Source organism: Vicia villosa, linkage group LG7 (assembly GCF_029867415.1).
Source record: "Vicia villosa cultivar HV-30 ecotype Madison, WI linkage group LG7, Vvil1.0, whole genome shotgun sequence".
Lineage (NCBI taxonomy): Eukaryota > Viridiplantae > Streptophyta > Magnoliopsida > Fabales > Fabaceae > Vicia > Vicia villosa.
The window spans coordinates 63,021,580-63,049,552 of NC_081186.1; the positions used below are offsets into that span (position 1 = coordinate 63,021,580).

Consider the following 27,973-nt stretch of genomic DNA (forward strand, 5'->3'; position numbering starts at 1 on the left):
ATCCATCTCAAGAAGCTTCTAAGTTCCTCTAAGGTTTATATCTCTTTTTCACATTTTGTTTAGAGATGTTGCTTCTGAAAACCATGCTTGTAGTTTGTACTCAGCTCATCATGAGCTAAACCTTTTGTAGTTGAGCAATGTGAAGTTAATATTAAGTTGTTTTTATGTTACATGTGGTGTGGTTTCGTGACTTGTTTTATTATATGTTAACTTGTTATAAATCATTTTCTTTGTTTGGACAACTTAGGAATAGATAACAATTTGTTATTGTGAGAGATCCAACAATAAGTGGATTTCATGAGTAAAAATAGTTGAATGAGTAGGATAGAGATATTCACTTACCTAGCTTGCTTAGAGATAAGGAGCTGTAACTATTGAGGATTTCATAATACAAAAAGACGCATATTAGGGTTATAAGTGAGGCTTAAGATTTGTTCCCTTGCCCTTTATTTGTATGCTTTGATGTTGTAGAGATACACCACAAGATCATTCTGACCTCCCATGTCACGACAGTGCTCATCATTACACATATTCACTTCTAAAATATTAATGGATCATAGCTCAACTCAAACAATCTTGATATATTTCCACCACTCTCTTATTTTGTTTTAAATTTATTTTAAGTGATATTGAACTTGTTACAACCAATATTATTCTTTTCTCCGCTCATGCTTAAATCAAAAGAATAAAGTTTATACAAGTATCAAAACTAAGTAACAACACTCCCTGTGGGTACGATACTATTATACTTATTACTTGCTGCAATCAAAACATGTATACTTGCATGTGACACCTTTGAGAAGCGAATAAGTTTTTGGCGCCGTTGTCGGGGAGTGTTTAGTTACATTTTTTGATTTTGTATTCTTTACTATTTTTTGTTTTTAAGCATTTGAGCTTTTTGACGTTTTGTTGTAGTTTGGTGTCACGACAGGTGTTAAGCTACATCGGATATCCTAAACCTAATAAAAAATCATTTAGGGCGCTAAGAGGATTTGGAGGCGGACGTTGTCATGACTGAGACCGACATTATTGGCATAGGCAATGATAGGGCTCGAAACATTCGAGACTATGTTGTTTTTGATCCCAATACCATGAGTAGTGGTATCATACTACCAGAAATTACTGTAGCTCATTTTGAATTCAAGCCTCTGATGTTTCAGATGCTGCAAACCATTGGCCCATACTCTAGTTATCCTAATTAAGACCCTCATTTGCACTTGAGGCAATTTCTTGATGTGGCTAGCAATTTCAAGATCCCAGGTGTGACAGAAGATGCCTTTCGGTTGAGGTTGTTTCCATACTCTCCAAGGGATAGAGCCAAGAGTTGGCTAAATTCTTTAGAGCTCAACTCCATAGCCACATGGAATAACCTTCCTGAGAAGTTCTTAGTTAAGTACTTTCCTCCTTCCAAGAGTGCAAAGATGAGAAATGAGATCACCTCATTTAGGCAAGGAGGTGATGAGTCATTGTTTGAAGCTTGGGAAAGATTTAAAGAACTACTTAGGAAATGCCCTCACCATGGTATACCTATTTGTATCCAGCTTGAAACATTTTATAATTGGTCGATTCCTTCCTCAAGGAACATGCTTGATGCCTCAAGTGGTGGAGCTTTTTTGTTTAAGTTGTATGAAGAAGGGTATAGATTGATTGTGAGCATTACAACCAACACCTACCTGTGGCAAGTCACAAGAGCTACTGAAAACACAACTTACAAGAGACTTGTTGAAGTTCTTGAGGTCACTGAGACAACAACTTTTGTTGCTTAAGTGGCTCAACTCTAAAAGATGATGAGGAATATGATGACTCCTGACGTGACTATGTTGGAGCTTGGGAAGTTGGTTACTGACGCGTCTGAATTTTCCTGTGTGTATTGTGGAGGAGCCCATTTGTTTAAAGAATGTTATGGAAATTCTATTTCAGCCAACTATGTTGGCAATAACAACAACATATATAACAACCCTTACAACAACTCATACAACTATGGATGGCACAACCACCCCAATTTTTCTGAAGTAATACTCAAGGTCAACCAAATCCTCAACCAACTCAAGCACCACAAGTTCCACATGGTTTTTTTGCACCTAAGTATGTTGTGGAAAATCAAGGCAACAACCAGCTGGAAGATATTCTGAAGTCCTTTATTCAAGAGAGTAACAATCGGTTTCAACCGCAAGAAGTAAGCTTAAAAAATCTAGAAAATTAAGTGGGGAAAATTGCCATTGCTTTGAGCTCAAGGAATATGGGTGCACTCCCAAGCTCTACTGAAACTCCAGCAACTACATATGGACTAAAGAATGTGGAAAATTGCAAGGTCATCAAGCTAAAGAATGGTAAGGAGTGTGAAGCATCCTTACCAAAAGGTGCTGCGACAAGTGGAGTCCTGTCTGAGCAGGACAATTCTGAAGATGAAAAAAATTCCAATAAGGAACCATCCTTGTCTGGATAACATGAAGAGAATGGTGATAAAGATCCCATTGGCTTGGCTTCCAATTTTGGAACACATTCTGAAGTCGTGCCTGAGGTCGACAGAGTTCAAAAGTTTGTTCAAGAGAAGAGAAACAATTTAGGAAGGCAAAAAAAGAGCAACAATTTCACAAATTTATGGAAATTCTGAAGCAACACTGTCGCGGGCGAAAAATCGTTTTGTTCCTCTTTTTGTGGGATGAGACACCTGATGCCTTCTTTGGGCTCGAGTGCTCATAAAAAATGATTTTTCTTTTGTATCGACCAAACTTTTTATTGTTTCCAAAAGAGGAAAAGGAAAAAAGCTGCAATAACCTAAAAGTGGGGAGAGAGATCTTGGGTAAGAGGGTTGGTTATACGAAGGGAAGGTATTAGCACCCAACGTATCTATAGTACTCTATAGGTTTCTTTGCTTTGTTTTTCATTCCATGTTATTGAGAGGTTCTTGTGAAATAGGTGGGACCTAAGGTGTTGGTTTGATTATGCTCGCAAAGATCATCGCGATCCTCTGCATACATATCCCTTAGAGGGAATCAGAGCATCTGTAGCTCGGGGTCTACGGGTGCTAAGGTTTGAGTGGTTTGAGAGATAAGTTTTGCTCGCCAAGGATACGACCTTGTGCCTACGTATTCTCAAAGGGATGTTGAGAAAGTCAGAGCAATCGTAGTTCCCACTTATGCTAGTGGAAGCAAAGGAAAAGAGACATATGTCGTCTAAATGCTAGATGTATCTAATCTATATCATCACATACATCTGTTTGATTTTTGTTTAAAAATCTTTTCATTATAAGCCCGGGGCCATGCCACTTATGGCGCTTAGAATGATAAAGATGTTTTTGTTTGTTTAACCAGCCTTGTGGCAAAAACTTTCAATGAAGTCAGCCTTGTGACAAAAAGTTTTGATTAATCAGCCAGCCTCGTGGCAAAAGTTTCAATGAAGTCAGCCTTGTGACAAAAACTTTGATTAATCAGCCAGTACGGTGGCAAAACGGTTTGATTGATTAGCCAGCCTTGTGGCAAAAAAGTTTGATTGATTGATTGTTTGTGATGATATAGAAGAGATACTCCTATCATAGAGATGATAAATGTCTAATCTCCTAGGGTATTTAATTTGGATATTGGGGATGCTTATAAGAAGCCCGTGGGTCCTTGTACGAAGCCCAAGAGGAGGCTATCCGAGGGTCCTTGCATTGTAAGCCCAAGAGGAGGCTATGGGAGGGACAATCCAGGGTCCTTGCATTGTAAGCCCAAGAGGAGGCTATGGGAGGGTCACTCGTTTGTACAAAGCCCAAGGGGAGGCATGGTATAGTTGGTTTGAGCTCTTAGAGCGATTTCACCGGGAAACCATACTCTATGTCCTAACCTAAACTAGTGGAGATTCTTTGCACGAAGCCCAATAGGAGGCTATGGGGAACCTAGTGTTGTACTAAGTTGAATAAGCATATATAACACAATCACAAGTATGAACAAGTACGAACAAACATGAACAAGTACATGAACAAATATGAACAGTTATACATGTATGACAAAGTGTGTGTATATAATGGAGTTTATGAAGGAAATATACCTGTAAGCATGATCCAGTTGTATACACAGGGCTCGGGACTCACACTCGGGGAGAAGTCCGTTGAGTTTATTCAAAGCTATGTAAACAGGTATTTACAAGGGCTCGGGACTTATACCTACATGGAGGCCCATGGTATTTTTGGGAAGATTTAAAGAAACCTTCATTTTTGTTTTTTGTTATTCAAAGTTAAAAAAACAGATTGATTGAGATATGTACAAAAGGCGTACAATGAAATACCTAATTTCATGTACTGGAATGGGTATGTACAAAAGGGGCTTGGGACTTATACCTACGTGGAGGCCCATGGTATATTTGAAAAGTTTTGTTTCTTTGAAGTTTTGTTGTTTTGAAAATGATTTGAAAATTGTTTTGAAAAGATTTTTGTTTTGAAGTTTTATTGTTTAAAGAAAAAAACAAACTGTACAAAAAGAAAAGAAATGGGACTTACACTCTCTAATATTCGAGAGGCCCCACTTCATTTTGAAAATCGATTGATTAATCAAAAAGGATTTAAAAAAGAAGTGGTTTATCGTTTTGAAAAAGAATCGCGATTGCTCGTCTTAAAACGATTTGAATTTGAAAGAAAACAACTTAATTAAGTTAAAACAAGTTTTAATACTCAATTAAGACCTAAATGATTAGGGTTTGATCACAAAAAATATTTACAAGTGATTAGGTTAAAAATTAAATGAAAAACAATATTTAAAGTATTTAAAAACACTTAAAAATGTATCATTTTAAACCTAATTAAAAGCATATTAAATAAATCTTTTTTTGTGATTTTTTTTGATATTGTCAAAATATGTATATTAAATAAGAGGTGTGTAAAAAATGAATCAAAAATAAGTTGATTTGATTGGTTAAATTAAAGGATGAATTTGTGAAAAAAATGAACAAAATAAGTGATTAAAAAAAAATGGTTTTGTCTTCACTAAGACTTGAACCCACGCCCTTGTGTTCACCAGCCAAAACACTTGCCAACCCAGCTGCGCGCGCAGCTTGTTACTATAACAACTCCATTTAATTATATTTGAAAATTAACATTTGAAATTTCTGAACAGAAAATGGCGCCAAGAACACCATCCCCATTTGATTTTGAAAATTCTTGAAACTGAACCAAATTGATCAAGTAAAGGGTCTATCTTGCTCGGTTTTGGACGAGGAACATGATGATAGCATTTAATTTCATTTATTTTAACCCTAAGGCCATTGATTCTCTGATGAACACGAAGAACCCTAATTCTATGATTCATTCTAAAATCGTGTATGTGCAAGTTAAGATGCAATTGATTGAGGGTTAATGATCCTCATAGGTGCAGAAACAAGATGGTATGCTCACATTTCATTTATGATGCGTGTGTGGTGGTCGTTTTCTTTACCTCCCCGTTTCACTTGGGAGGACGGCACGCTAAACCCTTCACGCGAAATTTGGAAGGAGAATGCGCCCGTGGTGGGATGAATTTTATTTCAGTTCTTCCTACGATATCACACGAACTTTCTTATTGGTCCTACGAGTAGGAAAGGGAAAAAAAGATCTCAACTAAACCCTAGGAGTTTGCTAAGTGTGGGGATTTCACCTAGACTAGAAATTCTGGAGTCCGGGAGGTCGGTTATACATAGGGAAGTGTTTAAACACCCTACATATCTGTAGTACTCTACAGGAACCTTCTCTGTATCATTGTGTTTGTGTTTATTGCTAATGATTGGGAAAGTTTCTCCTTTGTATTAGGAGAAGGAATTGAATTGATTAAAGAAGACAGACAGACAGACAGACTGACTATTTTTGGTATTTTATTAGCTCGCTGAGATTCCTTGTGAACCTCATGCCTACATATCCCTAGTGGAAGTCAGAGCTTAATGTAGTTCGGGGAACTAACTAGGGAAATTAATTGTTTTTGGTGCCTTGCTTGAAGCTCAAGGTTGAAGCTTGGAATTAAATCTCTGTTTACAGTAAAGAGACATGAAATCATCTTTACAGAGAGGTATTTATACTATTCTACCACAAACATTTTAAAGGAGTGACAGAATAACTGAATTCATTTCATTCAAGAGGGGGACCTTACTTGTGTATGTGCAAGTATACCAGTCAAATGCCTCTTAAATGAAAGAAAGATGCTCATCCAAATTAGGGAAAGTTACCACATGTCTGGGTTTTACTGCCAGCTCATGCCTTTCAAAATCCTAAATGGGAGACTTGATTAAAATTGAAATTGAAATGTTTGTTTGTTTGAATGTGGTAGAGTAGTAAAAATATCTCTCTATAGAGATAAGCTATGTCTATCTACTGTATAAAAGATTTGACTTTAGCTGGCTTGTATGAGGCCCAAGCTTGAGGCTTTTTGATTGATTAATTATTATTATTGACTCTGGGAGATGGCTCCAGTGGGGGTTAATTACAGGGTATTTTAGTGTTCTTTACAAAGCCCAGAATTGAGGCTGACTCTACTTAGGGAGACTCTATTTATGTGCCTTGTACAAAGCCCAAGGTTGTGGCTAACTGTTGAGGATAAACGAATGAATGACTCTATTTTATGTGCCTTGTACAAAGCCCAAGGTTGTGGCTGACTCTAGCTAGGGTAAATATTATTTTCTGCCTTGTACAAAGCCCAAGGTTGTGGCGGACTCTTAAATGAATTAAGTATTGATGACTATATGGGGAAAGATCCTAAGTGTTAGGAATCTTTGACACATGAAAGATATGGTTTATCTGCCTTGTACAAAGCCCAAGGTTGTGGCTACTAAGTGATGAAGGACTCACTGGGGAGACTCTATTATCTGCCTTGTACAATGCCCAAGGTTGAGGCTGACTCTTAATAGGGGAGTTTTATTGTTTGGGTGCCTTGTATGAAGCCCAAGGTTGAGGCTAACTGTTTTTGTTGGTTTTGACTCTACTGAGGAGGTTTTATTTATTAAAAGACTATTTTTCTTTGGAAGCTAACCCTTTCCAGGGATTTTGACTCAGCTGGTGAATTTTTCTGTTAAAAGACTGACTTTATCATGTTTTTTGGAGGCTGACCCTTTCCAGGGGTTTTGACTCTTTTGGGGAAATTATCTCCTAAGAGAATGAAATTATCTTTTTGACATTTAATGATTGACTTTGGAGGCTAACCCTTTCCAGGGGTTTTATATTAAAAATGAAAGAATGTGTGGAAGCTAACCCTTTCCAGGGATTTTATATTAAAAATGAAAGAATGTGTGGAAGCTAACCCTTTCCAGGGATTTTATATTAAAAATGAAAGAATGTGTGGAAGCTAACCCTTTCCAGGGATTTTATTGAAATGATTGGCAGAAAGATTATCTAATGGAGACTTCTTGTTTAAAGCCCAAGATGAAGGCTGACACATGCTGAGGATGATCAAACATGGATCCTAGACTCTGCTAAGGAAGATTGATGAAGATAAGGGTGACAGAGACTGTCCATGTCTCTCATTCCAAAAAGTGTACTCAATGCAAAATTGAGACAAACTTAGCTTGTTTAGAGTCTGGTTTAAATTGGAAGAAACTCACCAGGGTAGGCTAAAAGGTGACTAAAGACCTGTTCCTATGTTTATAAGAAACCTGATGGGTCCTTGTATACAAGCTCAAGAGGAAGCTGGAAATGCTTTTAAGAAGCCTGTGGGTCCTTGTACAAAGCCCAAGAGGAGGCTAATCGAGGGTCCTTGTTATAGCACAAGAGAAAGCTATGTAGTTTTGAACTTATTTTGGCTCTAAGCAAATGGGTAAGAGGTTTCACCGGGAATAATCCTCTTTGGGTGGATGTGTCCTATTATTTTGGATTCTAAGGTTTTTGCCAAGATGTTTCACCGGGAATAATTCATCTTGGGGGTTTGAACTACAGATCTCTAATTAGGAAAGAGCCTTCACCGGGAAGACATTCTCAATCCTAGGTCATATTCCTATAATATATATATATATAGTTTAACTGTCCTAAGGTTTATACTCAAACGCAGTTCTAAACTAATACATGTGCACAGTTTATATTTGACAGTAATTTAAATAAAGACTGTAAATTGAAAGCTTGTAAAGCCTAACCTGGATGGAGTGGAGGCCTTTGAAGAAGTATGTACAGAGCCTCAACAGTATTTTTATTGTTTTTGTTGATAACAGTTGAATGTATGTGATAAACAGTTAATGGTTTTTGAAAACAGAAGAAGTGAAGATGGACAAAGGTCACATAGGTATCCGAAGAGTTTCACCGAGAATAATGCCCTTCAAATACCAGAAGAATGTTTTGAAAACAGAAAGAAGATTTTGAAAATACAGTTTTGAAAACAAGCTAAGAAGAGAAGGTTTTTGGGACTTACACTCTATTAGAGGCCCAGTACTTTACAGTACTGGTGTAAAAGCAATTTGAAAAATGATTTGGAATGATGCAAGGTTTTGTTGTTTGAAAACCTTAATCATCCGTTTAATCAGAGATTGAAAACAGTTTTGAATATTGACAAAAGTCAACTTAATTAAGGCAAAGATGAAATCTATACCCAATTAAGACCTAAATAATTAGGGTTTTATCATAAAATTATTCACAAAGTAATTAGGTTAAAACAAAAATGAAAATATATATTTTAAAGTATTTAAGAAAACATTTAAAACATACTATTTTAAACCTAATTAAAATACATGAAATAAATAATATTTTTATGATTTTTTTGATTATTCACAAAGTAGGTATTTTAAATAGCAAGTGTGTGAAAAATGAAGTGAAAATGATTTAATTTGATAAGTTTATTAATTGTGTGAAGTTTGTATAAAAAAAGAATGAAAATGGATGCTAAAAAATTGGTTTGGCCCTAGAGAGGTTCGAACCCACGCCCTTCATGATCACATTTCAAAACTTAACCAACTGAGCTGCGCGCGCAGCTTGTTAACTATATACACTCAATATATTATATTTTCAGATAAGCCAGGAAATTCAAATTTTACGCGCGCCATGTTCATCTTCTTCCTCGAGCTTCAGATTTTCAAATTCCTAACTCTCTGGTTTCTCAACTAAATGGCATGATGTAAACATCAATCTCACTCGTTTTTGGACAAGGAACATGATTATGGGCTCAGAATTCATTTATTCTAAGTGTAACTAACGAATTTCATTATGAACACGAAGAACACATAAACCCTAATTTTAAAATTAAATGATGCACAAGATGAATAAATGAATGATGATAGAGGGTTTTCAATCCTCTGATGATGCTGAACAAGATAGAATCGAGCTTTACCACAAAGAGTGCTTAAATTAAGGAGGTGGAGTTCAGAAACTTACCTCTGAAAATGGAGGTCGTGAGGATGATGGAGAGCACCTGGGCTTGAATGAATGATCTCAATAGCTTCCCTGAGACTCAATGATGCTAACTGAATGCTTATTGCAGCCTGAATCCTTCTGAATTGTTCTATGGACCTCCCTCGATTTCAGCTTCAAGTGAACATGGAGGGTGTTGATTCTTGAGTTACAGATGAGCTGCAGCCATCTGGTTAGCTTCACTATGACCTGAGGAGTGTGCCTGGATGATTGGCTTGGCTCGGAACCTCCTGAATTACTCCATGGACCTCCAACTGCAAATGCTCCAAAGTGAGAGCAACAATGGTGTTCCTCCACTTACAGAAGTGATCCAGGTGCTTGGATCACCTCAAATGACCTCCCTTGAGATGTTAGAATGCTCACTTCCCAAAGATAAGCTCTGGTTTGAAGAAATCGATTCTTCTTGCCAAAGAACTTTGAAAAACAATGAACAAGAGAAGAGAAAGAGAAAGCAAGTAATATGGTTGCTTTGGTGTGTTTTTGAATGAGGAATGCATCTGTATTTATAGGCAAATGGATCAGTATAGCTGCAGAGGAGTGAGCTTCCTTAGTGAAGTTGATTTGGTTTCTTAGCCATGAAGGAAATTTGCAAATATCTCTTATGCAATGATGAGAATTTTGATTCCATTTGATCAATCCCCTAGCCCTCGATTTTGCTTGATCTTAGGGGACAATTCTGAGCCAGAAATGAGCTCTAATTGGTTGGTGAGAAGATTCCTTGGGTGATTCATCAATTTGCCATAAATTCACAAATGTAATCATTACATAATCACATGTTCTTGTTTTTAGAATCTTCTTCAATTCTTATGGCATGGTGAAAATGAATGCATGGCATGTTTGCAGATGTATTATGGGTCATGTAGCATCTGTATTTGAGGTCATGTGCACAAAATTTCAAAGTTCCAAAATGATGCATGACCTATAATTTTACTTCATGAGGCCAACTTTGAACAAGCATAACTCTTAGCTCAAATTGAATTTTGAGAAGGTTGAACACAATTTGGAAAGCCCTAAACATCTACTTTAAATCATTAGTTTATGTCTTCTTCAGAATCCTTTGGGAAATTTGTGAAAAATGAGGCCAAAGTTGGAAGAAAACTAGGTTAAAACACTTAGAAAAATTTCTAAGTGTTTATGACCTAAACTTCAAAATTTCCAAAACTTCATAAATGGTTGATCTTTTGAAAAAAGTTCCCTTGTAAGATGTTGTTTTATTTGGCAAGATCTACAACTTTCATGTTGGAAGTTTTTTGAGTTGTGTAGGTGAAATTTTGAGATCTCACCATGCCTTCAAAAAAACCTAATTCCCGACTTTTCGCTCCTTGATGAATTTCTTTGAATTTCTTTGGCCAAATGACTTTGACATCCATATATTGATGATATTGATCTTTGAAAGTCATTTTTTGACCAAAAACCTTAAAAGTCAATGATGATCCTTCACAGTTGACTTTTTCCTGACAAAGTGAATTTTTGGGCTTTTGTGTAGGAATAAGATCTTCTCCCCAAATGGATGATATAAATGGATTATATGGAGGTAGTAGAGATCCTTGAATCATGTCTTGAGTTTTGGATTCATGCCCTGATCAGAAGTCAACTATCTTGGTGAATTAGGTCAAAACCCTGATTTGTCGACCATGTGAAAGTAATGACTGTAGACTTTGAATTGAAGTGTTATGTCCAGTAGACCTTGTAATATGAGTTATTTGAAGATGATTGATGTCTTTGAATGACCCTCTGAGGTTTTTTAGGGTTTCCCAAATGTGATCCCTGATTTCAGTCCTTGATAGGCTCAAAACCCTAGTCTGGTGACCTGAGTAAACCTGTACTCATATGACTGGATGTCTAATCAATCATAGAAGAGAAAAGTGAAGTTTTTGAGCCCCATGATTGTATTAGAGACTAGTCTTTGTATTGATTGATCCTTTGCCTGAGCTTTCTTGTCTTTGAGCATCCTCGATTAGGTACCAGATGGAGAAATGACTGCTCTGGGTACTTGTCTTGACCTGATGAAAAATCCTGAAGATATGTCATCTCAGGGGGGTCAAAAATTAGGGTATGACAGCGTGCAAGTATGAGTTTGAAGTTCATGAGGCTTACCTTCAAAAACGACCAAAGTGGAGATTGAATTCTTCAGTAGAGGTGTTACAGATGCTTTGCAATGATCTGGATAGCTTCAATGATGATTATGGAACATGTCTGGATGCTTGGAGTGAACTGAATTCATCTGAGCATAACCATGAGACCCGATCTGCAGTTGCTTGGAGTGAGGATCGAATTTGATGATGGAGGTGTTTCAGATCATGGATGATGATTGGTATAGCTCATATATGATATATGGAATGTGTTTGGATGATTAACTTGGACAGATATGGGCTAGTGTGAATTTTGGCATGATAAGGCTCTCTTTATGCAAACATGGTGGTTGAAGAGTGATTCTGAGATTTAGGTGTTTTTGGGGTGTGTGGATGGATCAAACACATCACATTTGATGTTTATGAGATGTTAGAACCCTCACTTTGGCCAGAAATTGCAAGAGATGGAAATTGCAATTCTCCCTCTTTGAAACTCATGAAACTTGCAACTTAAGAAAGAAGAGAGAAAACCTATGATTATGAGGTTTTGGTGTGAATTGAAGAGTGGAAATGACCTCTATTTATAGGCCAAAGTTTCTGAATACAAAGCTCTTGCAAGTTGATCAAGAATGATGATTTGGCTTAAGAGATAAAATGGAATCTTTCACATTAAATGCAAATGGTTAAAGTAACTAAACCATGGTTATTTTGGCCAAGCTTCTTATCTCTTTCCATTCTGATCTCAAATCAGAAAATATCATTCAATCATTGCTTTGGTGTGTCATTGCTTGAATTATAGGCCATATAGTATTGAACTTAGTGAAAATGGCTTGTAACTTCATGCATAATGACCTCTAATTGCAAAATTCAAAACCATAGCTACACTCCATATTTTTTCATGCTCTTGGACATTTTGGAAAGCTCATATTACACACTTCAAAACCCTAGTTGAAAGTTTCTTCAAGATCCTTAAGGAAGTGGGTGAAAAAGATCCATGAACTTTGAGAAAAATGAAGTTTCAAGTGAAATTTTCCAAAGATGCCAACTTTGAAGCTCCATATCTCTTAAATGGTTGATCTTATGGAAAAAATTTATATGTGTCAAAGTTGTTTATTGGATCAAAATCTACAACTTTCATGTTGGAAGTTTTTTTCAGTTTGTAGGTGAAATTTTGAGTTATTCCCCTCCAAAGTTTGGAAAAAACCATGAAAAACACTTAGAAAAATTTTCTAAGTATGAAAGTCAAACTTTTGACTTTTTGATTCTTGATTGATTTTCTTGATTTTTCTTGATCAAATGACTTCTCATATCATATATTGATGATTTAAAACTTCAAAAGTCATGGTTGACCAAAATTCCCCAAAAATCAATGGCGATCTTGTACAGTTGACTTTTTCAAACGAATCGCGTTTCTGGAGATTTCAAATGAAACAGGCTACCCTCATCAAATGAATGGTATGAATGGATTACATTGAAGCATTAGAGGATATTGAGCCATGGTTTGAGTTGTGGCACCATGTCCTGATTAAAAAGTCAGTTGTTCAGTGAATTAGGTCAAAAACCCTAATTGTCGACCTGATGAAATTGATGACTGTGGATCTTGAATTGAGACACAATCTTCATTGGATATTGTCATAGGGATTATTTGAAGATGATTGAAACCTTTGATTGACTTCCTGGGGATTTTTAGGGTTTCCCAAATGTGATCCCTGATTTCAGTCCCTGATAGTTCAAAACCCTGATCTGAGGATTTGTCTGATCAATCTTTGTGTAGGAGATGTTATGAGCCAATGGATTAGGTCAAAATGATGCACTTGAGGTCTTGATATCATGTCCCAAGCCATTAGGTCAAATTCTGAGCAAAAGTCAGGAGTGTGCTGTCTTCAGTCAAAACCCTAATTCAGTCGATTCAAAGCTGTTGAGCTTGTTGAAATGAATCTCTGAGGACCAAATGTTGATTATTGATGAAGATGATTCATTTGAGATGAAGGGAGAACAAAACCCTAATTGATTGTTACTTGTACTGATGAGTGATTTCCAGATTAAACCCTGCTGAGTCACAAGTAGCAAACACAAGCTATGCAATTTGTTAGAGATGCAAATGATGCATATGCAAATGATATGAGGTGGTATCTTAGGTCAAAAATTGGGGTATGACAGATGCCCCTATTTAAGTTTCTTCAACCTGAGACATGAAGATTGAAAATCTTCGTTTTGATAGGGTAGAAGAGACTTAAATATCAGAAGACGCAAATTTTGGACCTAAGATACCAAAATTGCGAACGATGCCAAAATATCTTTACCGAGGGGATATCAAGAACTGACTCCACTGGGGACAAGAGATTGGGAAGGATGTCTCAATCCGTTTTAGGAAGAGAATCCGTTTTGTCTTTTCGGGAAAGCAAGTGTATGCTTCACCGGGGAATGATAGCTTTGTGAGAAAAGCTTACCTATCGACATTATCGACTATCAGCATGGGGATAGACCTGTTTAATAATGCGAAGGTGAAAGATATGAAACTGTATTTCCGACTATCAGCATTGTGATAGACTTGTCAAGGTAAATACATTTCAAAGGTTCGGTTAATATTACCGACTATCAGCATGGTGATAGACATGTTTAATAATATAACCAGAACAAAAAGTTACCGACTACCAGCCTCGTGATAGTGGTTTTGAAGACATGATCAATTATCAGCCAAGTGACAAAATGATCCTGGAGACTTTGCTAGGGGAATTACTGGATATTCAGCCTTGTGAACAGTAATAAGACCCTGATCGTCAAATGATCTTCATGATTGATTTCCTTGAGAGGAAATTTTTGAAAGAAACATAAACTGCTCAGATGATGAGGCTATTGTTTAGGGTTCAATTTTTTTTCACGACTCTGTTTGAGGAATCGGAATTTGAATTTTTTGGTAAAGACAAGGTTCTAACCAAGAATGAATTGGAAAGAGACAGTCAAACAAGACTTTGTACCCATGAGGAATGAACTCGAATGGGAATTTTCTCCTTTGTTTTGAGAGGAAAAACTAAAGAAACCTTCTTCCACGAGGAATGATCTCAGTGGGGAACTGGAGAAAGAAAATTTTATTTCTGCTTATGGGTGACAACCTATTGGAGAGATGACACGCCCATACCCGTTTCTTTTTTTTTTCTTTTTCTTTTTTTTATTTGGGATAGATATATCCTGAACAAGTGATTTCGAAGCAATCATTGAAAAATGCAAGAATGCATAAATGATGCAAATATGTATGAATGATGAATGTCATGAATGTAGTATGCATGCCGACAATACTGACAGACAAAGAAGTATACTGGAGAGGGACCGACGTCGCAATACAACCAGATACTTGGCAAATGTTCTTCAACACGGTGTAGATAGCACGGGTGATGAATGGTGCTGCATGTTTTAATCTTCTCTGGGGAAGATAAGCATCTTTTCTCATTGAGATGGAAGAACCTCTTCATTGGTGATGGAAAATCTTCGTCACTGGGGATAAAAGACCTTCTTTACTGGGGATAGAAGAGCTTCTTCACTGGGGATAGAAGAGCTTTTCCTATCATAATCTTTGATTCATCCCATGGAGATAGCTGTTGATGTTCCTTCTGTTGTTCACAACTCAAAGGAAAGTTTCACTTTTATTTTGAAAAAGTGAAGTAAATTCATTTAAAACTTTTTTTCTCTTTTTTTCAAAAGTGAATAACACAATTAAAGCGTCATTTTGCAAGCTGAAAGAAATTAAAGATTGCAAACAAATGGGCACAAGGCTCAAATTTATTTAATAGGATGGTAATCAGCTAAAGGCGTGATTCCATAGAGTATTTACAAAAGTTGGAAATGGTAATTATGCGGAAAAGGCTACATTGAAAGCAATAACCACTATTCCCCTTAACAACTTTGAGTTCCAACCGTGCTTGTCGCTTCAGATTGACGATAATTTGATTGAAGATCCTTTGATGAAAAAGACTCCTCAGGTGACGAAGTACGGACTGATACAGTTACTTTGTCATTAATCCCTAATTTTTGCCTAGATTGCCCTTTCAGGTTTTCAATCTACCAGGATGAATTTTTTCTGTTTATTGTCTCTAATTTTTGCCTGGACCGCCCTTTCAGTTTTTCAGTCCACCGAGACGCTCATTTTTGCCTAAGTCGCCCTTTGCGGGTTTTCGACTTACCGAGCTGTTCTTTTGTAATTTTTTAGACAAAGTATTTCTTGACTGCATCAGCATTCACAGGATATGGGAGTTCATCACCATCCATGGTTGCAAGAGTCATGGCGCCGCCAGAAAATGTTCTTTTGACAACATACGGGCCTTCGTAATTAGGAGACCATTTGCCCCTAGAATCTGGTTGAAAAGACAAGATCTTTTTAAGCACGAGGTCGCCTTCTTGAAATTCACGAGGTCGAACCTTTTTGTTGAAGGCTTGTTTCATCCTTGCTTGGTATAACTGTCCATGGCATAGAGCAGTCATACGTTTCTCTTCGATTAAATTCAACTGATCGTATCTGCTTTGACACCATTCAGCCTCTGATAACTTAGTCTCCATGAGGACTCTCATTGATGGGATTTCAACTTCTACGGGGAGCACAGCTTCCATGCCATATACTAGAGAAAAGGGAGTTGCCCCTGTTGAAGTACGCACTGAAGTACGGTACCCATGTAAAGCAAATGGCAGCATTTCGTGCCAGTCTTTGTAAGTGACGACCATTTTCTGGACGATCTTCTTAATGTTCTTGTTAGCAGCTTCAACGGCGCCGTTCATTTTTGGTCTGTAAGGAGAAGAGTTATGATGCTCAATCTTGAATTCCTCACATAATTCTTTCATCATCTTGTTGTTCAAGTTTGAACCATTATCAGTAATGATCTTGCTGGGAACACCATATCGGCAAATGATGTTATTCTTGATAAACCTCACAACCACTTGTCTTGTAACATTGGCGTAAGATGCTGCTTCGACCCATTTGGTGAAGTAATCAATTGCTACCAAGATGAAACGATGACCGTTTGAAGCTTTTGGTTCGATCATTCCAATCATGTCGATACCCCACATGGAGAAAGGCCACGGAGATGAAAGAACGTTGAGTAGAGTCGGTGGCACATGGATCTTATCTGCGTAGATCTGGCACTTGTGAAATCTCTTCACGTGTTTATAACAGTCAGATTCCATTGTCAACCAATAGTATCCTGCTCTTAAGATCTTTTTAGACATTGCATGCCCATTTGAATGAGTTCCAAAGGACCCTTCATGCACTTCATGCATTAACATGTCTGCTTTGTGTCTATCCACGCATCTGAGCAAAACCATGTTGAAATTTCTTTTGTATAGCACATCTCCATTCAGGAAGAAACTGCCAGAAAGTCTCCTTAGAGTTTTCTTATCTTTGTTTGATGCCCCAAGCGGGTACTCTTGAGTTTGAAGGAAGCGTTTGATGTCGTGGAACCACGGTTTATCATCGATGACTGCTTCAGTTGCAAACACATAGGCAGGCCTTTCAAGGCGCGTGATTCTGACTTTAGGCACATCATTCCAGTGACTGACTTTGAACATGGAAGATAGAGTAGCCAAGGCGTCTGCCATTCGATTCTGATCTCGAGGTATATGATGCAATTCAACCTTGTTGAAGAAAGTCAACAGACGTCTTGCATAATCTCTGTAGGGAATCAAGCCAGGGTGGTAAGTTTCCCACTTGTCTTTGATTTGGTTGATCACGAGGGCTGAATCTCCATATATGTCGAGGATCTTGATCCTTAAGTCAATGGCTTCTTCGATACCCATGATACAAGCTTCATATTCTGCGATGTTGTTGGTACAATCAAATAGCAATCTGGCAGAGAACGGGATATGAGTACCCTTGGGAGTGATGATGATTGCCCCAATTCCATTGCCAAAAGCGTTTACTGCTCCATCAAAAATTAGACCCCATCTTGATCCAGGCTCAGGACCTTCTTCTGGTAACGGTTCGTCACAATCTTTCATCTTCAAGTACAAGACATCTTCATCAGGAAAGTCAAACTTGAGAGATTGATATTCATTAATTGGTTGATGCGCCAAATGATCGGCGAGAATGCTTCCTTTGACCGTTTTTTGAGCACGGTATTCAATGTCATATTCGGATAACAGCATTTGCCATCAGGCAATCCTTCCTGTTAAGGCAGGCTTTTCAAAGACGTACTTGATCGGATCCATTTTGGAGATTAACCAAGTAGTATTGTTGATCATGTATTGGCGGAGACGTTTTGAAGCCCAAGCCAAAGCACAACATGTTTTTTCGAGCATGGAGTAACGAGACTCACAGTCTGTGAATTTCTTACTCAAGTAATAGATGGCATGCTCCTTCTTACCGGTTTCATCTTGTTGTCCAAGCATACAACCCATGGATTCTTCTAACACAGTAAGGTACATGATTAATGGTCTTCCTTCAACTAGAGGAATCAATATTGGTGGTTCTAACAGGTATTCCTTGATACTGTCGAACGCTTTCTGGCAATCTTCAGTCCATACAACCCCTTGATCTTTGCGGAGAAGCTTGAAAATTGGTCCACAAGTAGCAGTCATTTGAGAGATAAATCTGGAGATGTAGTTCAATCGTCCGAGAAATCCTCTTACTTGCTTTTCAGTTTTTGGTGCAGGCATCTCTTGAATAGCTCTGACTTTGTCGGGATCTACTTCGATACCTCTTTGGCTGACAATGAAACCCAAGAGTTTTCCAGATCTAACCCCAAAAGTACATTTGTTAGGATTCAAGCGGAGCTGATATTTCCTTAATCGTTGAAACAACTTCAAAAGGTATTCAATATGTTCTTCTTCTGTGCTGGACTTGGCTATCATGTCGTCCACATAAACTTCAATTTCTTTATGCATCATGTCATGAAAGAGAGTAGTCATTGCCCTTTGGTAAGTTGCGCCTGCATTCTTTAATCCAAATGGCATCACTTTGTAGCAAAAGGTACCCCACTGGGTGATGAAAGATGTCTTCTCCATGTCTTCGGGAGCCATCTTAATCTGATTATAACCGGAGAACCCGTCCATGAAAGAAAAGACGTTGAACTTAGCGGTGTTATCAACCAGCATGTCGATATGTGGTAACGGAAAGTCATCTTTTGGACTGGCTTTGTTCAAGTCACGGTAGTCAACACACATTCTGACCTTGCCATCTTTCTTTGGAACTGGCACTATGTTGGCCAACCATTGAGGATACTCGGAGGTGACTAGAAAACCTGCGTCGAGTTGCTTTTGAACTTCTGTTTTGATCTTGTTAGCCATATCAGGGTGAGTCCTTCGCAATTTCTGCTTGACTGGCGGACATTCTGGCTTCAATGGTAAGTAATGCTGAACAATATTGGTATCCAACCCAGGCATGTCTTGGTAGGACCAGGCAAACACGTCAACATATTCTTTGAGAAGGTCTGTCAACTTACTCTTGATATCAGCATCAAGCAGTGATCCAATGGTCACTTCTTTTTTGTCTTCTTCAGAACCCAAGTTGATCTTTTCTAAAGGCTCTTTGTGAGGCAGAATGGCTCTTTCCTCGTGCTTAAGTAATCGAGATATCTCGTCCGGGATCTCCTCTTCTTCCTCTTCTTCAGCTTTGAACACAGGAAACTCAAAGTTGGGAGAGGGCATAGGGTTATTGCATTCAATGGGTTTATCAATAGTAAATCTGCACATGTGATTTATATTTATTTCAGAAAATTTATGAATGCAAGAGTGTATGCAGATTTTTTTTGAAAAAGTTTTTTTTTTTATTTGAGTTTTTTAGGATTACCATTTCCAGAAAAAAGCAAAAATAAAACATATAATGTAGGGAATTCAAAATGACACTTTATTTATGATTCATTTTTGAAACAAAGCCCTAAACACAAACTCATTTGTCTTGGGCAGGACAAAGAGGGAAACTTTTAAAAACAAAGCCCTATACACAAAGTTATTTGGGCGGAACATTTAAAAGCAAAGCCCTATAAAACATCTCTCTGCTTTGGGCAAGGCAGGAGGTCAAAATAACAGCGAGGTGATTACTTTGAGCGGCGAACAACATTCGGAACGTCGACAGCCTTCCAGTAGCAACGAACTCCTCTGTGTATTATGTATTCAGGAAAATTCTTCTCAGAATTATCTTCAGTATTGACATTGACCGCTGGTCGAGCAGGATTTGAAGGTCCTGGTTTGTCACCCTTTTTCTTTGTAGAGTTGAAACGGTCTTCTTCTACTTCTTGAAGAGCATAAGACGAGTCACAATCCTCAGAATTTTCAGGATGTATTTCCCAGTCTTCAGGATGAAGAGACTCATTGTCAGCGACACTTTCTGAGTCAACTGCGGGACCATCTTCCCCTTCATCTTCAAAAATGGCATTTATGTGATAATAACCATCTTCGGGATTATAAACCTTGGCGGATGCATTGAAGCTGAAATCTTCAGTAATTTCAGGTTGCTGAGAAAATTGACAGGGCTGATAAGCCTCTTCTGGTTGACTGTTATATTCAAAGGAATCTCCCCATCCAGTTGGTTGGATATCTTCAATCGCAATCTTTGAACTTTCAGGCGCAGTATATTTCACCATATAATCAAATTTCCCACTTGGTTGTCCCAAGGTGTCCCAGATTTCTGCAGGAACAGGCTCAGTTTCTTTGCCTTTGGATTTCTCCGAAGGAGGATATGGTTCTTCCTGAGATATATATCCCGAGTCATTGAGATAACATTTCCATTCTTCTTCAGGATCAGGTAGACCTTCTTCGATACATTCTTCGATAAGGACATTAACCTCTTGAGGAATTGGGTTAAGGAATCCTCCACTAATGAATGTTTCTTTGATCGGACGAAGGGTTTCATCCTTCTTGGTGCAGTTTGAGAATGTTGGTGAACATCCGAGACCTGCTCTAGTTTCATTCTTGGTCGGGATCACAACTTGCCCCCAGCCAGTGGTAGTTCCATCTTTCACTACTTTTACTGCCTCTTTGTAAGAAGAGATTGATGCTTTCTTCTTGGAAGATTCGTCTTCTAAAGAGAGACCTTGGAACTGAGTTCCTTCCACATCATCGGCACTGATGAAAGAGAAATTGGATAAATGGCTCACCATCAAGGCTTGTTCTCCACTTATTGTTACCAATTTTCCATTTGTTACAAATTTTAACTTTTGATGGAGCGTAGAAGTCACTGCCCCTGCTTCATGGATCCATGGTCGTCCTAATAGACAGCTATAAGCAGCTTGAATGTCCATGACCTGGAAGGTGATTTGAAATGTATGCGGACCAATTGTCATGGGAAGGTTGACTTCGCCGATAACAGATTTTCGCGATCCATCAAATGCTTTGACAACTACACCACTGAACTTCATAGGCATTCCTTGGTAAGACAAGCGAGCAAGAGTCGTCTTTGGCATCACATTCAAGGAAGATCCGGTGTCTACCAACACATTGGACAAAGAGTCTGACTGACAGTTCATAGAAATGTGCAAAGCAAGATTGTGATTTTTACCCTCCTCGGGGAGTTCTTCATCACAGAAGCTTAAATTGTTGCAAGCTGTTATGTTAGCTATTATCCCATCAAAGTGATCAACAGTCACATCATGATCCACAAAAGCTTGATCTAATACTCTCATCAGGGCTTCCCTGTGGGCTTCTGAGTTTAAAAGCAATGAAAGTATTGAGATTTTTGAAGGAGTCTGCATAAGCTGATCCACAATCTTATATTCACTTCTTTTGATAAGTTTCAAAATTTCATCAAAGTCAGGATTCACATTGGTTCCACTGGATTGACCAACATCAATCTTTGTATTACTGACGGGAGTTTCCTCAGGATTCCCCACTGATGTATTGATAGGATTTTGTCCGGCTGCAGGAACAACAGGCTGCTTTGGAGGTAGTGGAGTATACACACGTCCACTTCTTGTTACTCGACTCACATCAGCGATGTTTACGACAGATGAGAGAGTTGGTAAAGGAACTTCTTGTCCATTCTTTATCATTGTAGCATTGTAGTTGTATGGAACTTCCTTATCAGAGTCATAAGGAACAGGTCCAGGTAGACAAATGATCAAAGGAGCAACAGGAACCCTTGGCTTGTTGTAAGTAACTTCTATGCGCTCAGGCATGTTGAAATGAGGAACGATGACGTTAACTTTAGGCATTTCCGAGTTGATATCTGAGACTAAAAGCTCATGCGGATAACATCCTATCATGTTAACTTCATTCTCATCCCTATTTCTATAGATCTGAATAGTACCATTATCCAACAGAACTTGGAGATCTCTTCTCACAATCGAACATCCGTGAGGATCTACACAACATATGCTACAGGAACCGTAGTGATGCTGGCGAAAATTCGGCCCTCGACAGAGAGTGGCGTGCATTTGTACCAAATCGGCTCTTGAGTAATTGATATTATAGACTCGGTACGGACCAGGACATCCATACACCATGTTTACAACATGCCCTCCATGATTGGGCAGCGGATTTGCTTGCACATTAGGATTCAAATTTCTGAATGAGAGGAGATTAGATTTAACCAACCTCTGAACTTCATATTTCAAAGCTATGCAATGCTCAAGATCATGGCCAGGTGCTCCTTGATGATAAGGGCATGAGACCTCAGCTTTGTACCACCATGGGAGTTTCTCAGGTACTGGTGGTGGTGCTTTAGTTTGAACAAGACCTCTTTCAATCAAAGCAGGGTACAATTCTGTGTAGGTCATTGGAATTGGATCGAACTGTGGAGCTCTTTGCACACGATTCTGATTATTGTTGAACTGCTGAGCCTGTTGTCGAGGCTGTTGTTGTTGAAACTGCGGGGTAAATCCCGGATTTGGTGTTGTATTAACGACTGGCGCAATAGCAGCAATCTGTTGTCGACGATTGACGTTCCCTCTTGACTTTCCTTGGGACACCATGTCAACACTTTGTTCTTTCTTCTTTTGGAAACCACTTCCGAACTTTTTGGTTCCGCTTGAAGATCCACCTTCTTTAGTTAGACGTCCGGTTCGGACTCCTTCTTCTAGACGCATCCCCATGTTTACCATTTCGGTGAAATCACTTGGAGCACTAGCAATCATGCGTTCATAATAAAACGGACTGAGAGTATTCAAGAAGATCTTTGTCATCTCTTTCTCTTTTAACGGTGGATTAATCTGAGCAGCAGTTTCTCTCCATCGTTGGGCATATTCTTTGAAAGCTTCATGATCTTTCTGAGCCATGGACCGAAGCTGATCTCTGTCGGGAGCCATATCCGAGTTGTATTTGTATTGTCGGACAAAGGCCTCACCTAGGTCATTGAATGTTCGAATATTAGTGCTATCCAAGCCTGTGTACCATTTCAGTGCGGCACCAGTCAAACTGTCTTGAAAGTAATGGATGAGCAACTGATGATTATCTGCATAAGTAGACATTTTTCTGGCATACATCACAAGATGACTTTGTGGACAAGAACTTCCTTTGTACTTTTCAAAGTCAGGGACCTTGAACTTAGCCGGTATTTGTACACTGGGAACCAAACATAGCTCCTGGGCATTCTTTCCAAACAAATCTTTCCCACGAATAGCCTTGACTTCCAATTGAATCTTGTTGAACTGTTCTTGGAGATCTTCCACAAGATTACGCGGATTTGTGCTATCTCCTTGATCACGATAAATCTCATTGCCATCATAAGGAACAGTGTGAACCGTAGGGGTCGGAACTGTCATAGTGGGTTGAGAAAGTGCCATAGTGATTTGGGAAAAAGTTACCCCTGAATGCGGAATAAATGCCGAACCTTGTGCAGCAGGTGCTTCAGTTGTAGCTGTTTGAACCCCAGAGAAATTATGGCGGAAACCTGTACCAAAGCTGAAAGGCGGGCCCCAACCTTCTGGCATGGAGAAAGATGGAATACCGAACGCAACTGTAGAAACTGGAGTAGTGACCTCAGATGTCACTGTTGCTTGACTGTTGGGTGGCGGAGGCTGATTCTGTGCAGCCATTAAGGAGTCAACCAGAGTAGTGAGACTTTCCAACTTTTCCTGAAGGGTGGTCACTGTACCACGAAGCTCAATATTCTCTTGTTCAGAACTTTCCATTATTCTTCTTCTGCTTGAACGAGTATTGTATCTGTGATCTGATTGCGAGCGCGGTCGAGAAACTTTGAGATGCGACAGCTTGACGATCTATTGGAGAAGGATCCAAAAGATGAGACTCTATACAACAGACTCGATATGCAGAATGATGTATGCAAAAAGAAATTTTATGATTTTTCCAAACATTTTAAAGATTATTTCCTTGCAAACATTTGAACACAAACAATTCTTTTATTGAAATAATGGGAAATGTTACAACATTGTGTCATACCCCAATTTTTGACCTAAGATACCACCTCATATCATTGCATATGCATCATTTGCATCTCTAACAAATTGCATAGCTTGTGTTTGTTACTTGTGCTCAGCAGGGTTTAATCAAGAAATCACTCATTAGTACAAGTAACAATCAATTAGGGTATTGTTCTCCCTTCATTTCAAATGAATCATCTTCATCAACAATCAACATTTGGTCCTCAGAGATCCATCTCAACAAGCTCAAAGGCTCTGAATCGACTGAATTAGGGTTTTGACTGAAGATAGCACGCTCCCGACTTTTGCTCAGAATTTGACCTAATGGCTTGGGACATGATATCAAGACCTCAAGTGCATCATTTTGACCTAATCCATTGGCTCATAACATCTCCTACACAAAGATTGATCAGGCAAATCCTCAGATCAGGGTTTTGAACTATCAGGGACCAAAATCAGGGATCACATTTGGGAAACCCTAAAAACCCCCAGGAAGTCAATCAAAGGTTTCAATCATCCTCAAATAATCCCTATGACAATATCCCATGGAAATTGCATCTCAATTCAAGGTCCACAGTCATCAATTTCATCAGGTCGACAATTAGGGTTTTGACCTAATTCACTGAATAACTGACTTTTTAATCAGGACATGGTGCCACAACTCAAACCATGGCTCAATATCCTCTAATGCTTCAATATGATCCATTCATATCATTCATTTGGTGAGGATAGCCTGTTTCATTTGAAATCTCCAGAAACGCGATTCGTCTGAAAAAGTCAACTGTACAAGATCACCATTGACTTTTGGGAAATTTTGGTCAACCATGACTTTTGAAGTTTTGAATCATCAATATATGATATATGAAGACATTTGATCAAGAAAAATCAAGAAAATCAATCAAGAATCAAAAAGTCAAAAGTTTGACTTTCCATACTTAGAAAAATTCTAAGTGTTTTTCAATGGTTTTTTCCAAACTTTGACAGGGAATTTCTCAAAATTTCACCTACAAACTGAAAAAAACTTCCAACATGAAAGTTGTAGATTTTGATCCAATAAACAACTTTGACACATATAAATTTTTTCCATAAGATCAACCATTTAAGAGATATGGAGCTTCAAAGTTGGTACTTTTTGAAAACTTCACTTAAAACTTCATTTTCTTCAAAGTTCATGGAACTTTTTCACCCATTTCCTTAAAGGTCTTGAAGAAACTTTCAACTAGGCTTTTGAAGTGTGTAACATGAGCTTTCCAAAATGATCAAGAGCATGAAAAAACATGGAGCATAGCTATGGTTTTGAATTTTGTCATTAGAGGTCCTTATGCTTGAATTTTCACCATTTTCTCACAAAGTTCTTACACTATGTGACCAATAATGCAAGAAATGATCAAATGTAATTATGCAAGTCAGATTCTTATCATAAAAGATCAGATTAGAGAGAATATTATGGCACTTGAGTTCCTTAACCATGGTTAAGCTTTGTAATCATTGAAAAAATATTCCATGCCATCTTTTTCCACAAAATTCAATCATAACTTTTCCACTTGCTTGCCCTTCAATTCAGTACTCCTTGCCTATAAATAAGAGAAGGAAATCACATCCAAGAGGACACCAAAACATTGAAAAGCTTGCTTTCTCACTTCTTACCTATTTGCAAGTTCTTTCCATTTTTCAAAGAAGTTAGAACTTCAACTTTCAAATCTTGAGAGTTCTAACTATTGGTGTCATCCAAACATATTCTAAACACTATTTTGAAGTTGTTTGAACCATTAAACCATCACAAAACTATCCAAAAGTCAGTTTCATCACAAAAACTCCATGAGTGCACAAATTGAGCCTTAAACCTCCAATTCTCAATTTACTCGTGTATTTACCAAACTATCACTTCAAACATCTTCCATACATCAATTAGAAGTGATCCAAACATCTGGAACGTTTCTGGATGTAGAGAAACACCATGGCCGTTTTCAATTTGGAGCCAAAACAGGTGGAGGTCTGTAGAATGATTCAAAAGGTTTCAAGCAGGTTTAAAAGCATCAACATGATCCTTGAACGTTCCTGAAGCTATTCCAATCAATCCCAAGCCTTGAAGGGCCCAGAATCGAGCCCCATAGCACACGGTTTGTCAAGAACAAAACCAAGTTCTAATTCATACTTGCACGCACTTTAAACTTAATTTGATTACATATTATTGATTGTCTATATGCTCTGATCATTTCTGGAGTTTTAATTGGATTTTAATGGTTGTTTGCAAGATATGCCATTTTAGGGTTCTTGAAGCTCAAAAGAGGGGTCTTCGTTTTTAGGCGAAATTTCAGGAAATTAATGGTTCCATTGGGTTCGTGAGATCCATACGAGCTCAACCATGTCTTCATAATCAATTTCCATTGCTTGTGTCACGTTTTGCTATGTGCAGGGGCTATGGCTACGGATAAAATCCGTAGCTAAATGTTTTAGCTACACTTGCAGGGTTCTAGCTACGGAGAGAGGAAGAAGATGAAGAGGTGGCAGCTCCTCATTGGAGGCCTTGCGCGCGTTTGGATTTGAAATTCTGACCATTCTGGTGTTTCTCAGTCCACGCACCTATGATGCTCTCTCACGCTTGCAGCCATCAGATCTCATTTCAACTTTCATCCAACGCTCCTGAAAGCGCGAGTCCACCATGGACCATCAGCTTTGCCACACAGGATCATATATTAATATTTTCTTAATTAATTTGTTTTTCTTTGCATAATTAATTAAAAATACTTTCAAAAATCCAAAAATCATTTTAATTTCACTTTTTGGTTGATAAAATATTTAATTAATTTTTGACATGAAAATATTTTATTTTTATACATAATTAATTTATTTTGTTAATTAATTAGTAATTGTGTGATTATTTACTATTAATTAATATCAACCAATCAAAAAAACTCCAAAAAATATTTTCTTGTTATATTTAGGTTTATACTTGTATAATCTAATTTGTGACATAAAAAGAATTATTTTTCTTGTTAAGTTTAATTATTTTTATAATTATTTGTTTAATTATCTTATTAATTAACTTAATTCCATTCAAAAAACACAAAAAAATATCTTCTCTTAGATTATTTTCTTTTGAATTTGATATCATCATATAACCTTCGTGTAATTAATCATTTGAATTTTCATGTTCTAATTTTTGATTACTGTTGCAGATCACTTGAATAATTACAATTCATTTAAGGTTTCGAGATATGTTTCTTTGTCGTCTTCTGGCTTTGTCTATTTTTCTGTCTTCCATTTGCTACAGAGGATGATCATGAAATAATTTATTTCAAGCATACCACTTGAGGATCAAGGTAACACCTCAAACTCAGAAATCCAATTTTCTCATTCTTCGAGGTAAGCCTAAAACTCAATCAACTGTTTTTACAACAGTAATCAATTCACTTTCAAATCACCCATTGTTTTTCAAAACAGTGGGGCCTCTCGAATATTAGAGAGTATAAGTCCCTTTTGTCTTTCTTTGTACAGAAAACTTTTTCCAAAACCTTCACAGTTTTTAAACGCCAAATCTTTCAACTCTTTTTCAAAACCATCCACCCTGTTTTATGAAAATAAAACAGGGGCCTCTCGAATATTAGAGAGTATAAGACCCACTCCTTTTTTCTTTTTTTCTACAGTTTTTTCTTTGTACAGAAAACTTTTTCAAAACAATAACTTTCAAACAGTTTTTCAAACCTCGCGTCTGTTAAAAATAATCAACCATGTTTCATAAAATATACCATGGGCCTCCACGTAGGTATAAGTCCCGAGCCCTTTCGTACATACCCACTCAAGTACATGAAATTAGGTATTTCATTGTACGCCTTTTGTACATATCTCGATCAGTTTGTTTTTTAACTTTGAACAACAAATCAAAAATGAAGGTTTCTTTAAATCTTCCCAAAAATACCCTGGGCCTCCATGTAGGTATAAGTCCCGAGCCCTTGTAAATACCTGTTTACATAGCTTTGAATAAACTCAAAGGGACCTCTCCTCGAGTATAAGTCCCGAGCCTCCGTGTATACAAATGGATCATGCTTATAGGTATATTTCCTTCATAAACTCCATTATATACACACACTTTGTCATATATATAATTGTTCATACCTGTTCATGTTTGTTCATACTTGTTCATGTTTGTTCATATGTGTGATATGTGCGCTTGTTCAACTTAGTACAACACTAGGTTCCCCATAGCCTCCTATTGGGCTTCGTGCAAAGAATCTCCCTAGTTTAGGTTAGGACATAGAGTATGGTTTCCCGGTGAAATC

At 37.8% G+C, this 27,973-nt stretch overlaps 1 protein-coding gene and 1 non-coding gene across 2 annotated transcripts in view; one reads left to right on the plus strand and one right to left on the minus strand.

Moving 5' to 3' along the window:
- Positions 1-1,418: 1,418 nt before the first annotated feature.
- Positions 1,419-1,525, minus strand: LOC131621162 (small nucleolar RNA R71). Its single transcript, XR_009289490.1, has one exon. It is a non-coding gene; the product is annotated as a small nucleolar RNA R71 (small nucleolar RNA).
- Positions 1,526-2,239: 714 nt separating this feature from the next.
- Positions 2,240-27,973, plus strand: part of LOC131619190 (uncharacterized) — a 52,848-nt gene continuing 27,114 nt past the window's right edge. Inside the window, exon 1 of the mRNA XM_058890314.1 lies at positions 2,240-2,360. Coding sequence (XP_058746297.1) covers positions 2,240-2,360 — 121 coding nt within the window. The remainder of the gene's footprint in view (positions 2,361-27,973) is intronic.